Source organism: Tyto alba, unplaced genomic scaffold, assembly GCF_018691265.1.
Source record: "Tyto alba isolate M040663 unplaced genomic scaffold, T.alba_DEE_v4.0 Super-Scaffold_28, whole genome shotgun sequence".
Lineage (NCBI taxonomy): Eukaryota > Metazoa > Chordata > Aves > Strigiformes > Tytonidae > Tyto > Tyto alba.
Window position 1 is genome coordinate 18933037 of NW_024881302.1, and position 16828 is coordinate 18949864.

General features: G+C 57.1%; 1 protein-coding gene across 1 annotated transcript in view; it reads left to right on the top strand.

The window, feature by feature from the left end:
• Positions 1–16444, top strand: part of NTN3 (netrin 3) — a 39783-nt gene extending 23339 nt beyond the window's left edge. The window contains exons 5-8 of the mRNA XM_042798906.1: positions 3281–3430; positions 4320–4373; positions 12012–12086; positions 12363–16444. Of these exons, the coding sequence (XP_042654840.1) occupies positions 3281–3430; positions 4320–4373; positions 12012–12086; positions 12363–12691 (608 nt within the window). The 3' untranslated portion in view covers positions 12692–16444. The remainder of the gene's footprint in view (positions 1–3280; positions 3431–4319; positions 4374–12011; positions 12087–12362) is intronic.
• The last annotated feature ends 384 nt before the right edge of the window (positions 16445–16828 follow it).

Here is a 16828-nt window from a genome sequence, read left to right on the forward strand (position 1 = left end):
GCCCAGAAGCCAGAAGCTACTATGTTTTATCTCAACAAACTCCAAAACATGTTGCTAAATAACTATCAAACCATGGTTCATCCCTGCTGGGATGCGATGTCTTTGAAATAGGCACAAAAATAGCGACTGCAGATTGCACAAGCCCACACCTCTTGCCAGCAACCGAGCAGAGCCCTCAGCCACCGGCTGGCGAGTGGGGAGGCGAGCTCTTCCTTCCCTCTTCCCTCTTCCCTCCAGCCCTCCAGCCGCCGGCGTCACCACTGGACGCTGCAGGATGGAAAAGCTGGGAGGATGGAAAAGGCAGAACAACCTACAGGATTAATTCAATGGTGGTAATTGAAAAGTCAAATAAAGAATGGCTGTGCATTAATCCCTGTAATTTAAACAAAGCTATAAACAGTGAGCTTTCTCCAATGAAAACTGGTGAAGCAGTAGCAGCTAAGCCTTAAGACGCAAAAATACCCTCAATATTAGGTGCAAGACATGCTTTCTGGCAAGCACAGCTTGATGAGTTAAGCTCCAAGCTAGTGACTTAATTCACCATTCAAGCACGATGGGCCAGATCCTGGCAGCCGGCAGGGCGCGAGCAGCAGGGCTCGGTGTGTGGGCAGCGGGCAGGGAGCTGGGCTGTGCCCTGGTGCCAGGATGGGGTCCCCCAGCCCCTCTCTGGGTCGTGTCAGGACGAAGAGGGATGGAGATGCTACAGCTGGAGTGGTGGGATGCAGGATTGGTTGGGGTAAGCACCGAGTGCTGCCTGGGATGCTCTTCCTGTCAGAGAGGGAAGGAGAAATGGACTTTCGTGGGACTGCGGGAAATCCCACCACAGTGGTGTGAGGGGCCAGAAGGTGGCCTGGCAGGGACCAAGCTCCTCTCCCAAAGACACATGTCTGTTGCAGACGTAAGATGAGCAAAACTGCCTTAATTGCTGACGCAGCTAAAACATTAAGAGTCGTAGAAAGCCTTCTTCCACCGCATAAAGAGGGATCTGCTTAGATGAATTGGACCCTGATTGTGCAGAGATTTATGTCCATCCTTAGACTTTACACCAGGAATATACCGCTGGGGCCCAAGAGATTATCCGCAACGTGTGAAGCTAAGCACTCATATAAATCTTTGCTGGAAGCGTGCCTTTGGCCATAAATTTTGTAGGGCACTGACTGTTGCTGTGCATGCAGAGCAGGAGCGGTGGCTGCGGGGATCCCTGAGCTCGCCCTGCACGGTCATTGTCTCAGACGAGTGGATGTTTGGCAGGGCTTGTGCCCAGCCACTCTGGGCTGGGTTGGCCTTCGCTGGCTGGAGGTGGGTGCTGTGGCCCTGGGAGCACCTCCGAGCACCAATGGTGGGGCGAGAGCCCCTTGTTCAGGGCAGCACTGGGGTGGTGCTGGTGTCACCGGGCTGCTCTTTCCAACACGGGTGGTGATGAGGATGGGTGACGCTTCATGCCCAGCCCCACTAACAGAAGCCCAAGCCTTTGCTATCAGAAAAGAGACAAAGAAATGGACGGTTTCCAAGAAGCGTACCTGCCAGCTTGTCAAAGGCACCTGCTTCCTCTAAGTACTGCAGGATCCAGCCGAGCCCGTGAAGAAGATCCCTGTGGGGTAGGCATAGAGAGACCATCAGGATGCACCTGAAGTAGCTGAAATGTCCCTGGGCATGATGGTTCAAGAGAGAGTGGTAAGCCCGATGTTCTCCCCTGGGGTGAAGCACTGGTGCTGTCCGCATGGGTCACCCAAGGCAGGCCAAGCACGGGACCATCACTGCTGGTTTTGCTCCTCGCGGCCCAGGGCTGAATGATCTCAGGACCTCTGGGGGTCCCTGATAACCTGACGGTGCGTGTTTGCAGGAGAGCCAGGAAAGCCTGTCTCACTGGAGAGAGCCGGCCACCCCGACAGGAGACAAGCCTGTTGTGGCCGAAAAAAGACCCCATGTTTCCAACAGCCCTACGTCATGCCAAGACTCCCTCGCTTGCTGCCATTTGTTATCACAGCTGAGCCCCCAAAATATCCTTGTCAGAAAGACGTCCGTTTCCAGGCCCATGCAAGATCTGATAAGGCTGAAGCATCTGTTCCCCATTAGAGGCTGCTCGCTCTGGTTTCTGACTGTGAGGGAGAGGGCCCGAGGAGCAGTGCCGTGGTGCTCCCACCAGTCCCATCTGGTGAAAATTAGGGAAACGATAACATCGGGGGGCTGGAGGGGCAGGTGGGGGGAGGGTGGGGTGTTTTTATTTTGCTTTGGAATCATGTTCAACTCTTACACTGATGGAGGCCAAGATAGCCTCCTCCAGCTCAGAGCCAGTCCAGCCCCGGGCAGGCAGATGGGAAGGTCCTTTCCTGAGTGAGCTGCTCCTTCCCGCACCCCTCCTCATAGACAACCCTTGGTGGGTCCGTCATCCAGTGTTGTGTGATGGAGAGCCACTGCAGGGCTGTCCTGAGGATGGACACCCAACTTTCACCCACCTCAGGTGGGATTTTTCCCCTGGCGAGGCTGTGGGGACAAGCCATGGAGACAGCCTTTGGCTGGGGTCCCCAGGAGACAGGATGGGTGTTGAGGCTCATGAGTTTGGGAAAGGTCACAAAGATCCGCTTCAGACCATCCTAAACCAAAAAGAAGGCCAAAGTTTATGTAAAAGCTTGGTGTTGGTTGAACTCTGTGGACTGGAAAGCTCAGAAGTGGGGGCACAAGTGGGGAAAATGCCTTTTCCTGCTGCAACAGGAACATCGCCCTGGGGTTGAGGAGGGAGAAGAGCAGACCTGGGTGGGTATGTGTCCACTTTCTGTTCCTGCGGTTCCCCCAGTCCCACCCTGGCCACAGATGAGGGTTTGCCTAGCCCATTTGTGGGCCCTGCTCCGGTTGCTTGCACAGGACAAGGCTGGCAGCAGGTGCAGGGCTGCCCGTGGAAATCCCTCCTCCTTCCTGCATGTGTGCTGGGCCGTCCCCAGGGCAGCTGCCTGCAAAGCGGGCAGGAAGGATCCTTAAACACCAGATTGCAGGTGCCTCTGTGAGCCGTGGGGTCTCCAGGGGTCCATCAGCAGCATCCCCATCAGCGGGTGCTGTACCCTGGCCAAGCCCTTCATGCTCTCTGTCCTGCGTGTGCTGCTCAGCATGCGTGGGGCCGTGGTCTGCACCGAAGGGTCTTGGCTGAGCCAGCCCCAGCGCCTGCTTTCCACTGGTGTGCTGGAAGGACCCTCCTCCTCACCTCTCCAGTGGTGGCACCACTGGGTCCAGTTTGGGATTTGCATTGCGCATCAACTCTCACGGAACGCTTTCTCTCTCACCCTAGCCTGTGACTGCCACCCTGTCGGCGCCGCCGGCAAGACCTGCAACCAGACGACAGGGCAGTGCCCGTGCAAGGACGGTGTGACCGGCCTCACCTGCAACCGCTGTGCCAAGGGCTACCAGCAGAGCCGCTCGCCAGTGGCCCCCTGCATCAGTGAGTGCCGCCGCACCCTGCCCGGTGCCCGGGGACCCCCACCAGCACCAGGGGATGCTCCTTGGGCTGGCTTGCGGTGGGTGGGAGGCTGAGCCAAGGGGCTGCCCGTCCACGTGGTTGTGCTCCAGAAGGTGACCAGGGCAGGATGGTTGGGTCACCTTCTGGGGGCACCCGTGCCTTGCCCCCCTCAGCCCAGGAGGTGCTGAAAGACCCCTTGGGTTAGCGCTTCCAGCTGGCTGAAACGTGTCTTCAGCTGCAGCAAGGTGCCTTCCTCACCCAGCTGAGCCCTGAGTGCGGTCAGGTTTGGGGCAAGGCCAGATCCTGTGGTCAGTGTAAAATCATTTTTATTGTTGTCATGAGTCTGAATCTGATCCAGGCAACAGAGGAACAACTTGCCACCCTGCAGCATCTGCTGGCACTGCTGAAGCAGTGGCAGTGGGGGGGAGTTGGTGGGGCTGGCTCTTCTCCCTCTATTGTTCCCCAGTTTTGGGGTTAGGACAGAATTTCCCCCAGGTTTTGTTGTCAGGAGTCCCGAGAAAGTGTTGTCTTTGCTTGTGCTTATCCCCGTGCTGTGCAGCATGGAGCATGCAGCACGGAGCCAAGCATTGTTTGTCTGTCCATCCCCAGAACACGTGTCCTCTACAGCAGTGACTTATGGTTCTTGGCAGTTGCAGCATCTCAGACTGTCCCAACTTACTAAGATCAGTTTGGGCATTTCTGGGCATGTGATATTCAGGTCAGATTCATCTCATCTGTCTGTCTTAACAAGCTGTCAAAGGTGACCCAAAAAAACCACCTCTACATCCTGCTTGCGGAGGGCTTTTGTCCAGGTGTCACCCCCAGAACTGGGGACCCCTTTCCTTAAGACATCTCTCCCTTTCTCTTCCAGAGATCCCTGCCATCAATCCCACCTCCCTGGTGACCAGCACGGAGGCGCCTGCAGGTAAGTGCTCTGTGTCCCAGGCCAAGTCCACACTAACCCAGCCCTGCCCAGACATGTCCCATCCCACCTCGCCTCTCCCCATCACACCAAGGAGATGGGCTGAGCCCTGTCAAACCCTTTGGCAAAAAGATTAATGGTGAAGAATTTTGGCAAACAGTTTTGGTGAAAAAAAAATGGCTGGGATCTGAAATCCTGTGTATTTCTGGTAAAGGGATCGACAAAGCTTGATGGGACTTTCCCAAGGAAAGGTTTTCTCCGTTCCCTCTGAGGAGGAAAGCAGGGGTGTAACCTGCCAGGGCCTCGCCGCCCTTCCGCAGGTTGTGGCAGGAGTTGTGGCATACGGCACCTATGGTTCAGCGGCGCTTGGGGGCTGGCTTTTTATGATCTCTTTTTATCGGTGCCAGTGCAAGAGGTTTCTCCTCAGTGCCTTTTACCATGACGGGGCCTTGGCTCTCTGCGCAGCGCCAGGGTGGTGGGGGTCCATTGGGCAGGCTGCGGAGCCCCGGTGCTGGGGCACGGGCTGCCAGGGCTCCCCGGGGTCATGGGTGACACAGGGCTTGTCCCATCCAGGTCTGGTGGAGTGAAGCATCTGTGTCTGAGCTGCTTATCCTGGCTCTGTGGGCTGATGGGGCCATGGGACCACAGGAGGATCGATGTCACTGCTGCTGTCACCCGGTGGGAGAGGGGACAGCTCCGGCTGCAGGCTTTGCATGGGTGAAGGAGACATTTCTTCCACTGTCCTTAGAGGTCCTCAAGAGCTGCCCTAGCTTCATCACATCTCCACACATGCTGCAGGTTTGCTCATGCTCTTGCAGAGGCTCGGCTGGGGCTGGGCACTGGTGGGTGCATGGATGCTGCCTGCACTGGTGGGTCAGGGTCCCTCTTCCAGCCCAGCCACAGCTGCCAGGGCCCCAGCGAGGTGCCCTCAGCTCCCACCCTGACACAGCACACGCCGATAGCACCACACAGTTGGGTGCTGACCTCCAGACCCTATGCCACCACTGCCATGCTCAGCCCTCCCTGGTGCTGCAGGATGTAGCCCGGCAGATGCCGTGGCAGATGTCACGGCCCCTCTTCTATCAGCCATCCCTGCCATTCCCTCTGTCTTCCTGGCACCTCTGTGCCCTGTGTGGCGGTCACCAGTGGTGGGAGCGGATGGGCTGTGCTGATGCTAGGCCAGCTCTTCAGAGGCACGCGTGGCCATGCGTCAGAGAGGGCCATAGCAGGGCTTTTTGTGGGATCACAGACTGGTTTGGGTGGGAAGGGACCTTAAAGATCATCCAGTTCCAACCCCCCTGCCCTGGACAGGGACCCCTTCCCCCAGCCCAGGGTGCTCCCAGCCCCGTCCAACCTGGCCTTGAACCCTTCCAGGGAGGGGGCAGCCACAGCTGCTCTGGGGAACCTGTTCTAATGTCTCATCACCTGCACAGTGAAGAATTTCTTTCTTCTAATATAAATCTAGTCTCTTTCAGTTTTAAGCCATTATCCCCCATCCTATTCCTACGCCCCTGGATCCAGAGTCCCTCCCCACCTCTCCTGTCCCCCCTTTAAGCCCTGGGAGGCCGCTCGAAGGTCTCCCCGGAGCCTTCTCTTCTCCAGGCTGAACCCCCCCAACTCTCTCAGCCCGGCCTCCCAGGGGAGCTGCTCCAGCCCCCCCAGCATCTCCGTGGCCTCCTCTGGCCCCGCTCAAGCAGCTCCGTATCCTTCTGCTGTTGGGGGCCCCCGAGCTGGCCCCAGCACTGCAGGGGAGGTCTTGCAAGAGTGGAGTAGAGGGGAAGAATCACCTCCCTCAACCTTTCTTTCTCTCCCCCCTCTCCTTCCACAGTCCTGCCAGCAGCATAAGTGTGGCTGTTCCTAGCCATCCCCCTCTGTAGGGATCCCAAACCAGGTCGAGGGGCAGAAGCTACAGAAAGAAGCAGCCCTTTTCCTCCTTGGGCCACCCTTCATCCTGCAGTCCCCAAGACCTTGGTCTTCTCCCACATGCCAGCATGGAGTAATAGGCATCCTGCACCATCCTCCACTCCATCCTATGGCATGTGGTCCTGGGAAGAGAGCAGGGGCACCTTCAGCTCCTCATTTCCGTATTTAATGAGGAGCTTCCCCGTGCCCTGTTTGGGGTACATCTATCCTGGGGGAGCCTGCACGCTCTTTGGAGACCCAGTGCCCTGCATGCATCCTTCTCCCCAGCTCTCCTTCTCAAAACCACCCCACATTAGGAGTGGAAAACGCCAGCAGCCCCCTGCCAGGCTGGTGCATGCCTGTGATGTGCTCCTCAGCCTTTTGGGAGTATCTTCCAGCATGGCCTCTGCAGCCACGTGCGTACAGGGTGGCCGTAGGAGGGGGACTGGGACGAGGAGTGTCAGGGGTACAGAGCTATGGAAGGAGTGAAGCACGCGGATGGAGATGGAGAGACGAGATGTGTCGGGGGGGAGGCTGGTAGCTCAGCTCCTCACGGAGCAGTGCTGGGCCCTGTGCGCGCACACCCACACGGATCACGCTGACTGATGCGGAGGCTGGGCGTGCTGCACAGCCCGGCACCCACCGGCACGGTTCAGCCCTCCCAGCCCTGCTCCGCAGAGGCTCCCAGAAACGGGAGCCGTTGTCGGGACGGGAGCTGAGCACGGATCATCTGGCAGGGGTTTTGCTCCACGCTGCAGCAGCGGAGGAGAGCCGCCCTCGGTGGGGTGCGTGTCTGGCACAGCGGGGACGGCCGTAAGAGCGGAGCTGTCTGTGACAGGAACGCTGCTGGGGAGGTGGCGTGGGGCAGGGCAGACCACCGCCACCTCTGCCCCTGCCTGCCCTGCCTGCTGCCGGGGAGGGAGCTGGGAACACCAGGCTTTGTGAGGAGGAAAAAAGGCGGAGGGGGGAAGGGGGATTTGGATGGTTTTATTGCAAACAGAGAGTGACACATGGAGCAGAGTTAATCAAGGTGACTCCCCTCCAGCGCTTTATAAATAGGAACAGTCTTAGAGTGATGTCTGATATTCTCAACTGTGTAAAAATAAATGGTACTTGCTGGAGACCAGGGTGTTTACTTTGTTTTAGCAGAGCAGCTCTGCTTTAAACTGCCTCTAGTTTTATCTGTGGGCTTGTTGTTTTAAGATTTCTGGCTTCTAGCTTGAATATCTTTAATACAAAGTAGCTTGCCTCTGCCCAGAGTCTGCGTCAGGGGAGAGGGGACCTGGTTGGGGTCCTACTGTCCCATTTGCTGGGGGGATCAGAGCTGGTGCAGGTGATCCTGCCCTGCCCAACTCTGCCTGGGGCGCAGCACTCTGCCACAGCACCTCACCCTGCCTGCTGCCTGCACCCCTCTCCCCTAGGAACCTCCGGGCTCTCCCCCAAGCAGGGCACTCCCTGAGAGGGCTCACATCCCCCAGTGCCCAGACAGCCTCCGAGTCCCTTCTCCCCCCATTTCCCCAGCTCCCTCCCTGCCTCTGGTATCAGGTGCCAGGCTGCAGGAACAGGGGGGACATTGTTTGGGGCTGCTGTGCTCAGGTGTTGGGCTTCCCCCCCCTCTCCCCGTCCTCCTCCCTGCTGGGGTCCTGTCCCTGGGTGCATTTGGGCTTTTTACTGATGTTGAGATCCTCTGCATCGCTCTTCCCAGCTTTCTCCTGCCTTTCTGAACCTTTGGAGCCTTTGAGGTCCAGCTTTGATCTTTCTGCCCAAGCGGCCAACTGGCTCAGCAGCAAAATGTCCTGGGTCCACTTCTCATAATTTTTATTATTATTATCTTAAAATATTTTCCACTTAGTGGAAAAAAATAAAAATCCTTGTTCCCCATTAGCAGAATTAACAAAACTCGTGGAGCACAAAACAGGGCTTTAAAGGAATTCAAAGTCAGCAGTAAAAGATTTGCAGCCATAACACCTAATTAAGTTACATCTCTCTTAAAACAAAATATTCCTTCTTTTTTCAAGGCGAGGAGAAGTAAACCAGATGTGCGAACTTGCCGCCTCTCACACGTGCTCCCCCCACAGAGGCGGGGGATGCCCATGCCGGGCCAGTGGCTCGCTGACCGCCTCCTCCCGTGCCTTCACCCGGTGCTTGCCCCACGCTGTCCATCCACCCCAGAGGCCGGTTCCCGGCTGGCAGCAGAGATGTTCCTGTTCACAGGGTGCTGCTGCCCGCCCCACGGGCTGATGCCAGACTGGCATCAGCAGGCAGTGATTCGGTGGGTGCCCGCCTGTGGCAGCCACCCTCCCTGGTGTCTGTGGAGGTTCCCACCCCTTGCCAGCATCTGCTGAGTCTGCCACTGATGTGGGTCTCCCGGTTGCTCCAGGGAAGCTTTATGGTAGCACTGGTGAGAGATGGCCAAGGAGCTGGGACTGCCTGGCCAGGAGCTCCCCTGGGACACCAGTGGGAGCAAGCCGTGCCTGGGACAGGACTGTAAGCGTATCTCAGGGGGGCCTCGGTGTCTGGGACGGGGCTGTGGCACGTCCCAGGGGATGCAGCATCATCTCAGGGTTTGTGGGTGCGCTTTCGCAGCCTCGGATTGTGGCAGGTCCCGGCCATCCCCCAGCCCCTCCACAGGGCTTGGCTGCCCTGTCATGCTGCACAGACACGGCTGGAGGAGGTGAGCAGGAGGGTGGCTGCAGGCGGAGGCTAAACTTGATCTTCTTTCCAGTACCCTGCAGCATGTGTAGCACCGCGTCTGGGAAATTTAAAAGAGAGCTGGGAAGGTGGGGGATGCTCTGGGAGCTTCCAGGGGAGTGACAATCCTGAAGCGGCTTCTCTGATGGCCATCCAGCTTCTCCTGATGGTTTTGTGGGGTGGACAGAGAGTGTGCTGCCCAGCTGGGCTGGCAGGGCAGGCAGAGCTGCGGCCAGGCTTCCGGGAGACTGTGGGAAGAGCCACTGCCCAGCACGTGGCATCCTGGTGGGCACGGGAGGATGGAACCGTGGTCCATGGCTGTGTCCCGGTGAGGGATGGGGGGCTGAGACCCTGAGTAGAACCCTGCTGCAGGGGGACCTTGTGGGGACAGCACTAGGGGGTTTGTGGAGGTGCAGACAGGACCTCCCCGCCCCGGGTGGAGACTGAGCCGGGTGGCAGCCCTGGCACCCTCGCCTGGCCACTTCCCCAGCCACAGCACCCACACCCGCCCCACACACGGCCGTGGAGGCCACATGCTCAAAGGCAAGGAGAGGAAATGCTTCCAGTTACTTGGTCTTTTCTTTTGTTTCTTCCCAAGTTTTTTACATAAATTGAGCAGGAATTTATTTGTATATTTGAGAAATGTTCCTCGGCACAAAGCTGAGGTTAAAAAAAAATCCCCAAACCCTAAATTGATAATTCTCAACACTGTCTTCTGTCTCTTTGGAAACATAGTTTTATGATGTGAATCATGAGCAGGAGCCCAGGGAAGATACTGGTTTTCCTTCTGCTTTTCTTACTTTTCTTTCTTCTCCATCGCTGAGCAAGATGGGTGGCAGGTTGGCCAAGGCTGCCCTGCAGCCCAGTCTCACCACCCACCGCCCCGCTGCCCCCGGGCTCGGCACTGGCGTGGGCTCGGCACCGTGTGGCAGCTGCCCTGGCCGTCTTCCCCGCAGACACCCTGCTTCGTGCCACCCTCCTCCGCCACAGCACCCAGTGCCCACGGAGAGGCCCATGGCAGAGCCAATGCCAGCTGCGGGGTGGTTTCTGCACCCCACGGCTGCCTCCTTTCGCCACCTGGCCCTGCATGGCGTGGTGCTGGCAAACCACTGCGGTGGCACGGCTCCCAGCAGTGGGGGCACCGCAAACCCCTCATGGCCCTGCATCTTCTCCGAAGGCTCACACAGGGCTGGGAGCCAGTTTGGGCCCTGTGGTGGGTGAGGAGGGGCACACCCTGCACTCGTCCCCAAAAAGCGCCTGGTAGTCTCTCCATGCCAGTCCAGTTCCTTGAGCACACAGCCAGCCTCCTCCACTCTGCGTGGGGAGGAAAATGGCACTGCCCAAAATAAAGCAGGAGCTCCCTTTTGGAATCCCCTTCAGGTAGCAAGAAAAGACAGAGCGGAGTGTCAGGGACGGAGCTGTAGCATGTCCCGGGGATGCAGCAGTGTCCGGGATGGGGCTGTAGCACACCCCAGGGATGCAGTGGATGGGGGCACCTTCAGCACCGCGGCCGAGCGCTTCAAGCGCACTCAGCAGGCACCTGGCACGGGGGTCCCCTGCCCCTCTCTGCTGTCCCAGGGGTTGCAGCGGGGCCGGGGCAGCTCTGCCAGCCCAGGCGGAGGGGCAGCACGGTAGCATGGCAGGGCTGAGCCAAGAACCAGGGCTCACATCCCTCTGCCAAGCATTAGCTTCGTGCTGTGCAACTTCTATCAGTGACAAATTTGGAACAGGCGGCACAAAGTCCCCGATAAAAAAGAGCCAGGCAGAAAGGAGAGCAGCAGAGCCCAGGGCAAGTTTGTGCTTCTGGGCTTCTTTCTTTACTCTTTTCTCCTCCTCCTCTTGGCACAGAGTGCTGTTATTCCCTCGTCTTTCCCCAGACCCAGCCTCCATCCCCAGTGATTGCTGTGGCAACCCACAAACAAAGACAACTTCAGGGACTGCTGGCTCTGTCCTGGGATGTGGGGCCAAGTGGGAGAGAGAACCTACAAGAGGGAGAGAAAAGAAGAAAGATGGGCTTAGAAAAAACATGCCATTTGGAAAGAGACAAATTGAGATGTTCAAAGGAAGATGGCAGGGGGAAAGAAAGGAGGAGAACCCGGCTGCTTCAGGCAATTGTTGGGATCAAAGCCTTTGGGGAGAAGGAAAGAGGCATTCCCTGCCCTCCCTCTGCTTGAGATGCAAATCTGGGGACTTTAGAAATGCACAGAAGAAAGCCTCCTTGAGGGAGGGATGCTTCGTGGGGTGGAGGACAGCCATTCTGGAGCAGCCTGAGCAGGGGATATTTGGGCAGCAGGAGTGACCTGGTGGAGCAGAGCTGCTTCCTTCACTGACCTGACCCCCCGGCCTGAGTCCCATTCCCCATTTTTGGGGCACCAGCGAGGCGCAGGTCTCTGGAGGGATTGCCCCATGAGGATGCTTCCTACAACCCTGGCCCCAGAGGGCTGGGTTGGCCCTGAGGATCGCAGCCCCCTTGGCCGGAGGCCCCCTCCCCGCAGGGCCAGTGGTGGGGTTGGTGCTGAGTCCTCTCTTCCCCACGTCACCCAGGTTTGCAGGGCCACAGCTGTTCTGGATGACTCTCCTTGGCCATGGCCCCTGCCTGCTGTGGTGGCCACCATCACCTCACCTGCATTTCCCCCATCCATCCCCTTCTGCATCCCCGAGGAGAGTCCCTAGGCTCCCTCCGCCACCCCTGTGCTGATTTTTCCTGCAGGACACCATCAGCACTGAAGGTGACACGGTCTGCTCAGTGAGCTCAGAGTCACTTGGTTTCCCTTCCCAGCTGATGTGGTGTCAGTGTTCATGCTGGGATTTGAGCCTCCAGCCCCTGTGAGCTGCCAGGGTGGCAGCTGGACTTGCTGGACCCCCATCCCCAGCAGCAGCCTAGGCCCTGGCTCGGGAGCCTTCTGGAGGTGCTGGGATGTGGAGTACCCACCACCCTCTGCCAGACTGGGTCTTGCTGCTGTCCCTTCCACCCTCTTCCCTTCTGGTGGGCTGGGACTCCACGTGCTTCAAGCCCCTCGGTGCTCAACCTCTGTTCTTCCTCTGCAGACTGTGACTCCTACTGCAAGCCTGCCAAGGGCAACTACAAGATTAACATGAAGAAGTACTGCAAGAAGGACTATGGTAAGGACCTCCAACCTCCCTGGACCATACTGGGCTTTGCCGCAAAGGCAGCTGAGGATCAGCTACAGGCTGGATATGGGGGGGGGGAGATGCAGGTGTCCCCAGGGATGGGGAGTACCCAGCACGGAGAGGGGTCCCCACATCAGCCCTCCCAAAGGTGCAGCGGATGAGGCATGTGGGGCTGCTGGGGACAGGCAGTTCCCTTTGCCAAAGCTTCCTTTTGGGGAGCAAGGCAAAGCATCCCCCGTCACCGTGCCTCTCCCTCTTTTCCCTCAGTGGTCCAGGTGAACATCCTGGAAATGGAGACGGTGGCCAACTGGGCCAAGTTCACCATCAACATCCTCTCTGTCTACAAGTGCCGTGACGAGCGGGTCAAGCGTGGCGACAACTTCTTGTGGATCCACCTGAAAGACCTGTCCTGCAAGTGCCCCAAGATTCAGATCAGCAAGAAGTACTTGGTTATGGGGATCAGCGAAAACTCCACTGACCGGCCGGGACTGATGGCTGATAAAAACAGCCTGGTCATCCAGTGGCGGGATGCTTGGACACGCCGCCTTCGGAAACTGCAGCGGCGGGAGAAGAAGGGGAAGTGTGTGAAGCCCTGAGGGGCTTCCACCCATCCCATCCCACCCTGTGCTCAGCCCCAGCCTGGTTGTGCGCTGCCAGACTGCGCCCAGAGACTCTGTACATATATAGCGTGTGAACAGACTCTTCTGTCTATAGTGTATATTTTGGCAATGGTTTCTCTTTGTGTGTGCGTGTGCATGTGTGGGTGTGTGTGGGGGTCTTTTTCTCTAAGTGTGTATTAAAAATAATGCAGTAATGACAAACCTTTAATAAGGAGCAAAGTGGAGCGAGATCCTGTGGGTGCCTGTCGCCTGAAGGAGCTTGAAGGCAATTGATGTTCTGCTCCGGGCATGCTGTTCGTAGCACTCGTTTTCTAGGCTTTTCTTTTACCTTTAACAAAGTCTTCTTCTGCCCAGTGTTGGCATTTGAGTTGACAGCTCTCCCTTCTCCAGTGTCGAGGGCCCATCTTTTCCTCACTCTTTGACAATGTGCTGCTGTCAGACCTCTCTCTGCACTTCTTGCCCAGTAGGAATGGGAGGTCAGAGTCTTCTGCCCTTCATCCCGATATGCATATGGGCAGGCTGAGTGAAAACCATCCAGTGCTGCAGAGGGACCACCCCCAGGAGCTCCATCAGGAAGATCAAATGAACTTTGGCAAGGCCTGATTCTCTGGTGACCTCGGGTTTACACAGACCAGCTCTGCTGCCTGGGACAGGACCCATGCGATGCTGCAGTGCCATGGGGAGGATCCAGGCCCTGGCAGTGTGTTGGCGGCCACTACCAGGCAGAGCTATGCCCACCAGGAAGAAAGAGACAGACTTCAGAACCCCCTGGCCGTTACCTATGCTGGTGCATAATCCAGGCGACCCAGTGGGAAAGACCTGGAGACACCCATTTTCTCCTTCTGTATCCACCAAGGCTACAGCCTGCCCTGCCAGCAGGACCCGGAGTGGAGTGGACAGGCTGACTGGAGCCATCATGTATCATCATCAATCCACCCACGTCTATGTCCCTATATTCTCAGCTGGTACCAACTGGCATAATTCCACCTGTTTCTGTTGAGCCAACACCAAGTGGCCGTCTGCCTTGGTGTGCATCCATCAGAGTTGGCCTGACTGCATGCTCTCCTGGGAAGTGTTACTGTGGCCAGGGTTGTCCGAGGAGATGCACAAGGCAGAGGTGGCAGGAAGAGAGAAGAGCTTTCATTGACCCACCTCTGGTCTTTTATATCTTCTTCACCATGTATTAGTCTCCAGTTCAAACAGACATCAGTATCTTCCCATGTTGAGATTGTAGCAGTCTTGGCATAATAAATATGAGTAGAAACAATAGGTGCTCTGACAATAGATATTCCTTTCCCTGCAAACCTTGCCTTGCTTATTGAATGGCTCAGCACTGTAGCCTACATCACAGTCTTCCAGTGCTTTAGGATGATGCTTTGCCCTTTTGAGCCCATAGCAGCTTGTGTGGACTCCCCATCCCTTGGGTGGTCTGGTGCTTTGGGGCTCCAGCATCCCAGGGTGGTGCTGGAGCCTGCAGCTGAAGACACTGGTGGAGCACTGTTGGGGTTCAGGGCAGGGGAGTTTGGGGAGTGAGATTCTAGGCACTGGCGGATGTCTGTGTGGGCAGGTGCCCTAGTCAGGGAGCTCAGTGCATTGGTGAAGCTGTTGGAGATGCTGGGAGAGGCTTTTCAGGGATGCAGAAGGCCTGCGGTGCCATCTTTCAGGTCCCATGGATGCTTGGGTGCCTGCACAAGGCACAGGCAGAGCTGGGGGCAGGCCAGAAGCTGAAGGGCAAAGGGTATGTGGGACCACTTGGGCTTGGATGAGCTGGTCCTATGCCACACCCCTGACATAGAACCTCCCTTCCCTCCTGCAGCTGAGCTGAGGGGACTCTCCCATCCCTGGTTCCTCTTATTCTGGTTGTCATAGGCTACTGGCCTCTGCCATGAGATGGCCCTTGAAATATATGGGCCACCCAGCCCTCTTCTCCTTCCTATGTCTGGTTGCACCCAGGAGCTCAGGAAGCAGAGCTGCTGCTCTTGCCACAGGCTCACTCTGATCCCATGCACCCAACAGCCCTCATGCAAGAGTCAGTGGTGGAACACCCTCTGGTTGTGCATGGTGGGGACACCCATTGGGGTCATCCCCATGGCTCCAGGGGCTGCTTGGCATCACCCCATGGGGTGTGGGAGCTTGCTGGCTTCTTCTCAGCAGCCACAGCCCATGTAAGAGCAGGGAAGCATCACTCTCTGTGGGCATGGATGCTCACCAGGGCAGGGCTACAGAAGGCATGTGCTTTCTCTAAGCCAGTACAGCCTTTAGGAGAGACACGATGTGTCTGCGCTCCCCAAAAAGTTCATTGCACAGCCTGCTGGGGCAGGAGGCTCCAGGGTTTCTTTTGGCACCTGATTTATCCTCCTTTGAAGCAGGGCACCTAAAACTCTTCGAGGACTTTGGTGTTGGCAGTTGATGTTCTCAATTTATCCTCCCAGATGGTTCTCCCCTCTTGTTTCAGCTCTGCCATCTGGGACTGCTGACGAGGAAGGATGTCTCCCAGCTGGTCTCCCAGAGCACACGATCTGCTGGGGCAGATCAGAGACGCTGGGGCAGGACCACCAGACCCCCCATGGGCTGCTGCTGAGGAGAGGAGCTTTACCCCTTTGGCTGGGGGATGTCCTAAAATCCTGGCTGAAGGACTGGAGCATGCTATTCCGTATCGTCACTAAGGCTGTTGCCTGGAAGATGTTTTTCTTGACTTCCCCTGTTTGTGTCACCCCAAAGTCCAAAGCAAGAATTCATCTTACTTCTTCTTCCTCTCCCTCTGCCTGGCACAGCCAGCTGGAAACCCCTGCACGTGGGTTCGGCTGTCCCTGGGACACCAAGGCTGGGTCACCCTGAGTTGGTGCTGGGGTGCCAAGCACGGTGGTGGAGGCACCATGAGGTTGCACAGAGATGCTGCTTGTCCTGGCCTGCAGCTCGGGGCAGGGCTTGGTGAGGATGCTACCACGGGCACAGTCTGGGTGGGGGGCTGCAAAACTGGGGGCTGCTGTGCCATCCTCACGGGGCTGGTGCTGAGTTGGCTCAGAAGAGCACATGGGCCGTGCCTTCCCATGCCCCGCTTGCCATGCAAGCAGCTTTCTGGGGAAAAGAGGCTTTTTGCAGAGAAGGCTGGCAACATCACATCCAGGCTGCATGCAAGCCTTGCACGGGCCCTGCGCTGCACAACCCCGCACCACTGTTATTTTTCTGTCTGCATTTAACCAAAGCTGGGTGCCAAATGCAACCAGAGGCAGGGGGAACAACACTGGCTGGGGAACCCAGCCTGACAAGCTGTGCCCAACGCCTGCTGCACTGGGTTTTTTGGGAGAAGCAATGCTGCCCAGGGGATTTAGACATGGAGCTGCTCCCAAATGCCTATTTAAATCCTCACACACGTCCACGTGCCTTTTTATCTTCTTTGTCTGTTTGCTTTATAATTTAAAAGCATGACTGGATGGGGCAGATCCAGGATGCTGGTGGAATCCTTTGTGAGTCACCCCATGTAGATTTGAGGGTAGGCTCTGCTGTGCTTCTTGGGGTGCCCTGGTCCTGGCTGCTGGGACATGTGTCATGTAAATACCATTCCGAGGGTGCCCATGCAGAGGGATCTGGCCCTCCAACGTGATGGCATCTGTGAAATATGTAAAAAGAAAAACTAGCAAATGCTATGGACCATAGTGTAACATATATAAGATATGTACGTTTTAGGGGGGATTATTATTATTTTTAATAACACGAGTCTAATAAGTACCAACTGTCTAATTCTGTGTCTTCTTTGCATGCACATGCGGTTTGCGTGTGGGCTGGGAAGCTGGGCAGCTTTGCCAAAGGGTTTCTCTCTCCCATCACCCCCAGCTCTGCAGGTTGGGGCTGTGCTGACCCACAGCTTTGTATCTGGACACGAGTGGGCTCTGGGCTTCCCCAGGGACCGATGGCTCATGGCCCATCATGGCCCCCAGGCTTGGCTCTGCGGTGGTCCACCCGTCCGAGTACAATGGGGATGGCAGACACGGGGGAGCTCTTCCACCTTACCAAGACTGGGTAACTAACCCCCAGCCAGCTCCCTTGTACTCACCGGACTCACTGAGCAAGTGGGGGGCTCTCCCCAAGCCCCCCCCCCCCCCCACCTCCACT